Source organism: Lontra canadensis, unplaced genomic scaffold (assembly GCF_010015895.1).
Source record: "Lontra canadensis isolate GAN:19392208 unplaced genomic scaffold, GSC_riverotter_1.0 scaffold13, whole genome shotgun sequence".
NCBI classification, from domain to species: Eukaryota; Metazoa; Chordata; class Mammalia; order Carnivora; family Mustelidae; genus Lontra; species Lontra canadensis.
The window spans coordinates 23,686,926-23,699,295 of NW_022631007.1; the positions used below are offsets into that span (position 1 = coordinate 23,686,926).

Genomic DNA, 12,370 nt, shown 5'->3' on the forward strand with positions numbered 1-12,370 from the left:
TCTGCCTACTTGTGGTCTTTGTCTGTCAAATAAATAAATAAAATGTTTAAAAAAAAATAGATAATGGGAACCTGGGTGACTCAGTTGTTAAGCACCTGCCTTTGGCTCACTCAGGTCATGATCCCAGGGTCCTGGGATCGAGCCACCTGTCACTCCGCAGGAAGCCTGCTTCTCCCTCTCCCACTCCCCACTGCTTGTGTTCCCTCTCTTGCTGTCTCTCTCTCTGTCAAATAAATTAATAAATTCTTCAAAAAAATAAATAATAGACTCTTACTGGGGACAAAATACTTTGGAAGCCTTCTTGTTCTGTGCTTAATTTGTCAAAAAGTAGGTTGATATGAATCTATCATGTCTCTTTGAAATGCTTCTGTCAGAGTATGTACTGGCCTGAAAATGGCTTTGAATCTTCTGTCATTCAGCAAAGAGACAAAATTTTATAAATGACTCTGCTTCTAGCCCCTGTAATTATTAACTAGTATTTTTTCAAGTACCATCAATCTAGCCAAGGTCCTTTGAATCAGATTGCATAGATTACATGTAAAGGTGAATTAATCATTTTATGAGATATTTATTCCTGTAAATATTATTGTTTACACTCTCCCATACTTTTTTAGATTAATAAATAACAATACATCATTTTACTGTTTCTCAAGAAGTCTGTCTTTTGTGAAATGTTAACAAGAAAAGTTCATATAAAGGACTTAGAAATAAAGTTATATGTGACATACTGATTAGATTATGTGAAACATAAACAGACTGATATACAGCATCATCTATCAGTTGTTACCTTTCTCACTCCTGTCCTAGCTACAGGTCCCGAAAAATCTTTAACCTTTGCGTATAGGCTCGGTATCCTCCAGTGCCTGAACCAACCTACACCAGATAACCCAAAGTTATCAAGTTCAAGTATGGAACTTGAACAGCATTTTTCTTCTTGAGGCTTGTAACTTTTCTCTTTATTTTTTAAAATATTTATTTATTTTAGAAATAGAGTGCACATGTTTTTTGGGGGGGGAGCTGGTGATCAGAGGGAAGGGGAGAAGGGAAGCACACTTTCTGCTTAGCAGGACAAGGGACTCTGTGCAGGACCCGAGCTGGAACCAAGAGTCTGAAGGTTAAGCTACTGAGCCACTCAGCACCCCCCCTTTCTCTTTGATAGTCACGGTGTGTTCTGCCCTTTCTAATGGGTTGCTGCTCAGATTTCTCCATGGGAGCATCTATAATCCTGCTCTAAATTTCAAGGCATTGGAACAGGGCTTGACAGTTGTGCTCAGTTCTTTCCAATACTTGCAAAGTATGAACTCTGGTCCCCACTCTTCTCAGTTGCTGACTGGGGCCTTAATGCAGATCACACCATTTTTCCCAACTCCAGGAGCCATTACTTGACTTTGGGGCTCTGCATCATACAAAAAAAAGTGATTCTTATATACCTAATCCATCCTCTTGAGAAGTTTTTGATCTTATTAATTTGCCAATATGAAGAAATGAGTGCTTAAAGCGTAGATAACTAAACAGATACATGCAAGTAATGTATGAGTGAACAGTGAAATATGCATGTTCTAAGAAGAGTCAGAGATAAGAACTTTTCAGAAACAGAGTGGACAGATATCGATACATACTTGGGGTTTAAACTAATAGAAGAAATTAAAAACATTCCATTTTTTAGAAATGCCATTTTTATTATTCATTTGTGCTTGATTTAGTAATTTTAGCATCTTTAAATTCAGTGAATGGCTTTTGTAATTACATGTGTCTCAAATACGTATTAACATTATGTTAATTATGGAACTAATGCAGTATTTGAGTATAAACCAAGAATCTTATGTTTGCAGTTGGCAGTTTAATCTTGTTTTTAAGGGATTTTTAATGTGAAATTACCATTTAGTCTTGTAATAGCTTTTCTTAGGGTCAACTCTTTTCCATTAAGTTTGGCATTAGGAATGAAAAAAGATGTATGACTATGTTTTAGCTACAGAAATAAACAATAATTAATCTTTACTAACAGGATGGAACATCTAGTAATAAAACAACCTAAAAACACATTAATTTGAATATTTAACCAATTTGTTTCAATTCCTTTGCATATGGTACCATAGGAGTTCAAGAATAGACTGGTTTTTTGAGCGGAATTTGGCAACTGTCCTAATTTTAAGAGGATATGGAGAAGAATGACTAATTTGTAATGTTTCCTCTTTCTCTGATACTGTGCTATAAATGAGGAGTGCCTCTTGATTAGATGCTAATGACAATGCCATTGCTGTTCACATTTACTACCGTAGGAGATAGAAATTGACACAAAATTAAGACTGGACATGGAAAAATAAATATTTAAAACAGTGTGTTCTTCTTGGGGAAATTTCCTGGCAAACATGCATCATCTCATTATCAATATACAATCTGATAACACCAGGAAGATTTTCTCACTTAAATCACTATCTGACTTCTGTTTTTGTGTGTTTCCTTTAGATAAGAAATGTTGAAACCAACCAGTGTTTAGACAACATGGGCCGCAAGGAAAATGAAAAAGTGGGTATATTCAACTGTCATGGTATGGGAGGAAATCAGGTAAACTCTCTCTCTCTTTTTTTTTTTTAATCAAGTTCATCTTTGGGGGGAAAGTATTGCTGTGAAAACTGTCACAGTAAACCATGACTCACATGCCAATAACAGTAAAGTCTTAGCTTAGGAAATTAATGGACATTCAAATCAAGAACAACTTTGGCTATCTTATTAATCCCACTATCTTAAGAAAACACTACAGAATTTAATAAATAAATACTATAGCATTTAAATAAATAGAATTTAATAAGTGAGCCCAATTAATGAAGATAGCCAAATATTTTTGACTGATCTCATTTCACCATATATGAGCAAATGAACAGTATGTTTTATTCTATTAACCAAGTAGTATAAAATAATCCCTCAAGAACAGTGATGTTTTCCAACAGTGATTATTCTAAATTTCTTTTTTAAGTGTTTATATATATCATGTTTTCTATAAATTTCTGAGGTTCAGTAAAGTTGAAAATGCGTGATAAGCACATCTGTTAGATTTGCACTTTGGCTCTCTGAAGATGCCCTTTGAACCAAGTAAAAATGAAGTGTTTAAACAAAACTGATGGTTGATTAAAAGTCTAGGCCAACCTTTTTGTGTGTTGCTGTCCAGTTATCAGAGATCTGTCGGACTATAACAGGGATCCTTGTACTCTCTTTAATAAAATGTTTGACAGTGGCTTGGCAAGGTGGGTTATGTGGAGGCTGCCTAGCCCTGAACCTTCGGGTAGAGCAGCCCTACTGTCGTGGCCATTTTGAGAGGCAGAATTTAGAGTTTGTAGGAATTCATAACAGAGTTTGAGGTAGCTAATCCTTTATAGACAAGTTGTCCAAAAAATTGAGGAGAAACACATCAGTGAGTTCTTCATCTAGTGTATTAGAGTGAAATTAGGAAGTAAAAGTTATTCTATGCAGCACAACATCATGGTTATATTGGTAATGCGGCTGAATACAATGGAGTACTATGTAGCCATCAAAAAAAACCTGAAATCTTGCCATTTGCAAGGATGTGAATGGAACTAGAGGGTATTATGCTAAGCAAAATAAGTCAGTCAGAGAAAGACAATTATCATATGATCTCACTGATATGAGGAATTTGAGAAACAAGACAGGGGATCATAGGGGAAAGGAGGGGAAAGATGAAACAAGATGAAACCAGAGAAGGAGACAAACATAAGAGACTCATAATCTCAGGAAACAAACCGAGGGTTGTTGGAGGGAGGGTGTTGGGAGAGATGGTGTGGCTGGGGGATGGACACTGGGGAGGGCATTTGTTGTGGTGAGCACTGTGAATTGTGTAAGACTGATGAATCACAGACCTGTACCCCTGAAACAAATAATACATTGTATGTTTAAAAAAAAAAATCTCCAGGGAAAAAGCAGTAGCCCTGTTGCATTTTGACCCCATACTTCAAATAGGACCTGTGTGATTAAATGGAGAACATTCAAAAATTAAATTTTCCTCTTTAAAAAAAAAAAATTATTAAAATCCTAATTAGTGTTCTAAAATTTCAACTTAAGCAGAAAAATATTTAAATCAAACTTTCTAAATTACAGCATGGAAAAATAACTTCATGAAGAGAATAATAGGAAAAAACAATACAGACAGAACAATGGCAGAGCATTCACAAATGGTCCAGCTTTTATATTGATTCACAATGAATGTGAGAGACCTCTACTACCAAAACCAATAGAATTCCAGTGAATTCATTTGGAAATGGCCAACAGCTTAACTGTTTGTGGTCTAACTATGCAGAGTTTAATTTTTTCACAAATGGAAGTAAGAGATCTGAACGTAGTCAACTCTTGACATTTGTTCAGGTCTTCAGTGACTTTGTCAAGAAATCAAAAACTTTCTAACTTTCCATTCTTCAGTCCTTAAAATTAACTTTTATCATCAGCTGGTCACATGAGGGCTGCTGAAACTCCAGACATCATATCCACATTCAGGGCAGGAAGAAGTTGGGGTAGAGAACTGCAGTAGTCATGACTGACCTTTTACTGGGAAAAACAAAACTTCCTAAAGGCTTTTTACCCCCCTCCCTGTAAGTCTCTTTGGCCATAAATATGTTACTTGAATACCTGTAGCACAAAAACACAGAATATTTTACTACCCTTACATGTGTAAATGTCCTTACCGTTCATTTACCATGGATACTGGGTGGACATGTAGAACTGTCTCCAGAATGTGTTTCATCAGCTGATGAAAAAAGTCAACTGATTATCTGCACCATGATGACCTACAGAATTCCAAAAAAACACAGTATTTATGATTTCATCCTAATTCTAAGGCAGATGAAAATGAAGATAGGAAATGAAAAGGAAGATAATCTAGATGAATTATGCTCATTGATTTTTAAGTTGCCATAATTAATATTAAAAAATACAGCCAGGCATACCTGTATTTGTCTAAATGACATAAAACACCTGGATCATAAATGTGAAAAACAACATTACTCATTTACAAGTGTTCAAATACCTAGAAAGAAGTTATGCCACTCTACCATAACCTTCTTATTATCAGGGACTATGTCTTATTCTTCTCTTCATCTTTAATACTTGGCCAAGGGCCTGGGATATGGTAGGTAACTAATAACTAACAGTAGGTAAATAGATGAAAGTATTCACAGTCAGAACAATAGACTTGGGGCACCTGGTTGGCTCAGTGGGTTAAGCCTCTGCCTTCGGCTCAGGTCCTGATCTCAGGGTCCTGGGATCAAGCCCTGCATTGGGCTTCCTGCTGAACTAGGAGCCTGCTTCCCCATCTCCCTCTGCCTGCCTCTCTGCTTACTTGTGATCTCTCTCTTTCTCTTTCAGATAAAAAATAAAATCTTTAAAAAAAAACAAAAAAACAATAGACTTATACCATAGTACTACGTAGACATTGCCATAGAATAGTGTTATTGTCATGGTAACTGGAAGTATATAAAGACACCAGTCTTAGGGATTCATAAATAAAGGGAACAAACAATAAGTAAAAACCCATACCTACGTATATTCTGATGTTTCTACACTGTCAACTTAATACAAGGTAGAAATTAAAACCAGAGTTTTTACATCTACATGATTAGTTATCGATGTCTACAGATAAGCATAGAAGAAAGTTTATAGGACCCCTTTTTGCTGTAACAGAGCAATGGACACAGCTAAATATTTACCAAGACAGGAATGTTTAAATAAATTGTGGCTCATCCATAGTATTGAAAACTCCAGTCACCAAATTGAGTGAAAGAGGTCTATAAGTATTGTCATGGAAAACTGAAAAAGAGGGGGAAAATCCATAATAAAACTTACTTTGAATTACCTCATTTATGAACAATGTATGTGAATGTTTTTCTCTATAATCTATAATATCTATATTTGTATAGATGCAATATAATCTGTTAGAAATGCATACAAATTTCTCTGCAGTATAATTATCTCTGGTGAGAAGAAGGAGTTGGAATGGGAAACTTTACTTTTTACCCCACATTTTTCTGTATATACGTATTACTTTCAGAGTTAAACAAATAAAAATAGAGAAAATTAAACTATTGAGAATAAAAGAGTAGCATTTTATTTTTCTAAGATTTTATTTATTTGTTTATTTATTTATTTATTTATTTGAGAGGGAGAGAGAACATGAGCAGGGAGAGTAGCATTGGGAGGGGGAGAAGCAGGCTCCCCGCTGACATGGGGCTCCTTCCCAGGACCCTTCAATCATGACCTCAGCCAAAGACGTTAACCACCTGAGCCATCCCAGTGTCCCAAAAGAGTATTATTTTAGAGCATTGCTCTGACTTGATTAATTGTGTCATTTATGGTAAATTACTTAATATTTTTTAGGTTTACTATTCTACTTATAAAGTGGGTTAAAGACTTTCCCCCAATTTTCTTTTTTTCCTCTAAAGATTTAGTGAAATTTATATAACTACTAACACTAGCTTGGCATATACTGGACACTCGGGACATACACTGCTCTATTGACATTAATTACTCTCTTTACGTATTTCGGTTTCTATTCTCAATTGTTTCTCTTTTCTCTGTAAGAAAATAGAAGTGTTCATTCCATAGCTAATGCCAGAGGCAAGGTAAATGCACACACTTCCTATGGTATTGTTAAGTTTAATAAAATGAACTGCTTCTCCTGTTGTTTTAATATATATTATGAAAAAATTAAACCTTCACATAAAAGCCTACTATGATTTATACTTTGATGGAATTCAATATTTCTTGGATGATTGATCCTAGTTCGTCCCTCATTAAGGAGATGTTTACATTTTTTACTTACTTTAGAAAAGAACAATTTTGGGACTTTATTCTCAGAGCTACCTTCCCTGTGTTTTATTGTTACTCTTTTATGTTACTATGGAAGCAGTATCTATTTTTATGGTTATTTTGTTTAAAATTTTTAAAAGTAGCCCCAACCCATATAAAATATTCAAGTTTCTCACTCTTGCTTTTGCACAAAATTCATGAGATGTTAACACTGTTTTTTTGTTTTGTTTTGTTTTGTTTTTAGCATTTCCACTTGGTTTCATTTCTAAATGAAGGTGTTTTGTGTTTGTTGACAACTATCCCTTAACCATTTCCCCTTGCATGGGAGTTTTGTTATTATTATTTTTTTAATGTTCTTGGAGATATCAGGAAGAAACTTACTTTTCAGTAGTTGCCAGAAATACTTTTCTTAAACACTTAAACACTCAAATACTCAACATGCTCTCCCTCCACCCCACCCAGGGCTTGGGATATGGTAGGCACCTAGTAAAAACTAGTCAAGAAAATGAAAGAATGCTTGGAAGTTTCTGTAGCAAGAATACTGTAAAAATAAGATACCAAGTGTAGAATCATTATTACATTCAACATTTGATCATCTTGAGGTACTCTTTTTTTTTTTTTGAGGTATTCTTTTAGAACCTTAGTAATAAAAATCTTCTGTTTCAAACAATAATGACATAATTAGAAAGTCCATTCCTATCTGTTCTTGAAATGCTTTCATTCACAAATAATGTGATGAACATTAAACACTTTCAAAAGAATGAAAATAAATAGGAATTTGATTAAAACTTGAATATATATTTATATACATATGTGTGTGTATGTGTATATGGGAAAGAAGAACTTAGAGTTTCCGTGTAGAATGTGTATTACTGGAAGTTATGGGATTGTCTTCTCTTTACTTCTGAAAAGATGAAATTGATTCCTGGAAGCAGTTCCATGTCTCCTATGATGCTAATACCTCAGATTTATATCTTTATCTCCAACCTCTCTTCTAAACACTGGAATCTCTTGCCAGTTAATTACTGGGAATCTCTGCAGGCATCTCAAACTTAGCTGTTTTCAGAATGTGCTCATTTTCTTCTCTTTCACATAAGCATCCAAAATTTAAATCCAACATAGACATTTCTGAAGTTTGGTTGGTCACCCAATCCTCATATTAACATGAAAATAATATACCTTGACTCTGATGTCTAAGACCGTTTATAACTAGGGCCTCTAACTTCTTTGACCTATGTGATCAGAAAACCTCCTTATTACCACACATCATATGGAATTCCATGCTTACATTCTACATATACCACTTTATAATTAAATTTGATGAAAATCTCCAGCAATTCTCCACTGCCCTATGAATTACATAAACATTCCTTAGTTATGTGTAGTTATGTATTCCTTAGTTATGTATATATACAAAACCCCACATAGTTTCATCCTCATCTGACTTCCCAGCACAGTCTCGTTTGATGTTCTAATAGTTTGTGTTGTTGTTTTTTTTTTTTTTTGTCCTGTAGACATATGTCTGATACTTTTCCATTCCCTGTAGGCTCTGTGCATTTTCATATCTCTGCAGTTCACTGACATTGTTCTGTGTACTTGCACTGTTGACCACATACCACTCCATTCACAAACCTAAGACATGCTGTTTAAAACCCAAATAATTTAACTTCTTGGCTATCCATTGGCTAACAACTTCTTAACCTGAACAGGTCATATTTGAATGGATACACTATAACTTATTTAATTAATCCCTATTATTTAATACACAGTTCCATTACAGAATTTTTACTGTTACAGGTGAGGCTCCTCAATAACCTTGTAGCTAAAATCTTGTAAGCATCTCTATTTACTTCTTTAGAAATACTGTCTGGGGGCACCTGGGTGGCTAAGTGAGTTAAAGCCTCTGCGTTTGGCTCAGGTCATGATCCCCTGCATCAGGCTCTCTGCGCAGCAGGGAGCCTGCTTCCTCCTCTCTCTCTGCCTGCCTCTCTGCCTACTTGATCTCTGTCAGATAAATAAATAAAATCTTTATAAAAAAAAAAAACTGGAAGTAAATCGGACAAGTCAAAACTTTTGCAACATTATAAGGCTTTTAATACATTGTGACAAGTTGTCCCTTTTAAGGTTTTACTAGTTTAATGGGACTAATTGCTAAGCTATGAAGAGGCACTATGGTAAATATTTTACATATATATCTGCCTTTCATTCCCACAACAATCTATGAAGTACGTACTATTACTATCCTGATTTTACTCATGAGTCTAATGGGAACCCTGAGAGACTGGTAATATGATTAGGAGGTAAAGCCTGTTTGAATCTAAATCTGGCTGATTCTCCACCACATATATGTTCATTGCATTTATATTGATTTCTAATCCTGCTCCCCAGGATTGTGATCAGACTGAACAACCCTAAACAGTCATTGTATTTTTGCTTTATTCTGTTTTCATCTTTGCCAATTTAGTATGGAAGAAACATTTTATCTTTTTAAAATCATATCTCTAATGCTAATGCATTTAAGCAATTTAAAAATTGACATCCATACTTTTTAGATTTTCTAGTCAGCTTTTTGCCTTTATCTTTGCTTACATTTTCATTGGTGGTTGAGGGAGCTCTTGTTTCTCTTCTCCACTTATAAAAATACTTTATTGAGATTATTACCTTCCATGATACGTGTTCCAGATTTTTTTTTCAGATTTGATATTTTGTTTCTGGTGTGTTTTCAAGTACAGACTTTTAAAGAGTTTATATATTTCAATCATTGCTTGCTTTTATGCTTTCTCTTTTTGTTGCAGAAGTACCATTCTTTTTTAATGAGGTACTTTTTTTTTTTTCAGTGTAACAGTATTCATTGTTTTTGCACCACACCCAGTGCTCCATGCAATACGTGCCCTCCCCAATACCCACGACCTGGTTCCCCCAACCTCCCACCCCCCCGCCCCTTCAAAACCGTCAGATTGTTTTTCAGAGTCCATAGTCTCTCATGGTTCACCTCCCCTTCCAATTTCCCTCAACTCCCTTCTCTCTAACTCCCCTTGTCCTCCATGCTATTTGTTATACTCCACAAATAAATGAAACCATTTGATAATTGACTCTCTCTGCTTGACTTATTTCACTCGGCATAATCTCTTCCAGTCCCATCCATGTTGCTACAAAAGCTGGGTATTCATCCTTTCTGATGGAGGCATAATACTCCATAGTGTATATGGACCACATCTTCCTTATCCATTCGTCCGTTGAAGGGCATCTTGGTTCTTTCCACAGTTTGGCGACCGTGGCCATTGCTGCTATAAACATTGGGGTACAGATGGCCCTTCTTTTCACTACATCTGTATCTTTGGGGTAAATACCCAGTAGTGCAATGGCAGGGTCATAGGGAAGCTCTATTTTTAATTTCTTGAGGAATCTCCACACTGTTCTCCAAAGTGGCTGCACCAACTTGCATGCCCACCAACAGTGTAAGAGGGTTCCCCTTTCTCCACATCCCCTCCAACACATGTTGTTTCCTGTCTTGCTAATTTTTTAAATGGCATTTACATCTGCTTTAAGGAGCCAATATCAAAATTGGCAAATAGGTCTTAGTCTTATTGGTCATATATCTGACACTATTTTTTATTTAAAATTTATATAAAATATACCTGTAATTAGATATAAGATTAATATATTTATAAAATAACGATTTTACTTTAATAACAAATATCAGTATAAAATTTTTAAAAATCCAGTGGTGAGTGTTTCCCTTTGAATTGCAATATCTTTTTAGTCAAAAGGGGGAAAAAGCATGCGTATTGTACTCATTATTTCTAAAGACAAAAAAATATATCAAATGATGGAAAAATACTAATATTTTAGCAAATGCATTTATAATGTTCTCTTTATCCCTGGAGCCACTCATTTGGAGACAGCTAGAAAGCATATGGAAACATTCCATGTAATTTATTGTAGTAAATGATTCACAGCCATTTTTCAAGGTAGGAAGCCTTTAGGGAAGCTTACGCTAGCCATTTATTAAAACTGTGTGTTCTGCCAAGGTAAAGAAGAGATCATTAAGTTTTATCAATACTTTCAAACAAATGTCTCCTCCTCTAAAATGTGACGACTTATATTTAAGAAGAATCTAACCTTATGATAGTAAACAAATTTTGAGGGTAAAAAAAATACTTCCTGGCCTTATTACAGACCTTCTCCTAGAAAGAGTTTTATTATTTTAGTAATGCATTCTGATGTACTCACAGATTGTAATGAATACATTCATTCAACAAAAATGAATTGACTTTACAGTTTGCATTTTTATCAATATTATAATTACTTAGAAGCCCTTTCTACATTAATTTGGTCCCCTTTTAGTAAAGTTTGCACAATAGAATTAAAATCACCAGGGTAAATTTGCAAGTGAAATGAAATGGCCTAAGAGGAAAGAAGGAGCATGTCCCATTCATTAAATGTTTAAATGAGCTGGATACATGCAAGCTGGAGGAGAGCAGTATTATTTATGTTAAAGGAATATCTGGTAAGCCTGGAAATGATTGAAATTTGCAGGAACTTAAACTTAAACGTAGGATGTGATTCTGCTTAGTTTTCCTGGTTGGAGTGTTTTCTGGCATAAAAACAAAGAGCAAATCTGTTGTGTTCAACCCCTTTCTTTTCCTGGTAGGAGTTACTCAGAGATTGTGAAATTTTTTTTTCTTAAGGTTTCCTATAAAATGAGCACTAATATTGGCCATTTCTTAGATTTATCTTTTCTTCTGGGTGTAATCTTATATAACTCTACATAATGATCATTAATATCTATCATCTGACATTTTTTTCAAAAGCTCTGGAAGAATTGGCAGTGCAAGTTAACCTAGAAAGCACTTTTACTATTTTACTGTAAAGTACTTAAAATTAATGCCCTGAAATCCCACCTTCATTTAAATAAGCCAAACCTTTGGCTTTGAGCTTTCTAGCTAATAAGTACAAAATTGGTTATATGATTCATTGTGTAAATAATATAAAAACAAGCCACCTTCCTAGTGTTGAAATGATAAAAATTTCTACTCTGATTCCTGGTAAAGATAGCAACAAGGAGGGACACTAGACTAAACTTAAAGGGACACCAGTCTCTGAGAAGTCATCTAGGGGGCACCTGAGTGGTTCAGTCCCTTAAGCATCTGTCTTGGGCTCAGGTCATGATCTCAGGGTTCTGGGATCAAGCTCTAGGTCAGTCAGGTTCCCTGCTCAGTGGGGAATCTGCTTCTCCCTCTTGCTCCTGCTTTCTCTCTCGCTGTCTCTCAAATAAATAAATAAAAGCTTAAAAAATAAGTCATCTTAGGAAACAACAATGATATCAAAGTATGTCACTGCACATAGCAGGACAAAAGAAATATTTATCCTGTTGATTAATTGATTAATTATAGTGTATCATATTAGCCTATGCTCTAAAGAGCTTAAAATTAAATTTCTATAGGGCTTAAATGTTAAAATACTTTAAGGTCTTTGGGAAATTCATGTAAATGTATATACATTTTACTAATGAGTTTCCCAGATTTTTTTTTTTAAAACCTCCCTTAAAAAGTTAAAT

General features: G+C 34.9%; 1 protein-coding gene across 2 annotated transcripts in view; it reads left to right on the top strand.

Moving 5' to 3' along the window:
- GALNT13 (polypeptide N-acetylgalactosaminyltransferase 13) overlaps nucleotides 1-12,370 on the top strand; it is a 539,666-nt gene that overhangs the window by 498,360 nt on the left and 28,936 nt on the right. For both annotated transcript variants that reach the window (XM_032857833.1, XM_032857834.1), the window contains one exon: nucleotides 2,467-2,565. In XM_032857833.1, the coding sequence (XP_032713724.1) occupies nucleotides 2,467-2,565 (99 nt within the window). The remainder of the gene's footprint in view (nucleotides 1-2,466; nucleotides 2,566-12,370) is intronic.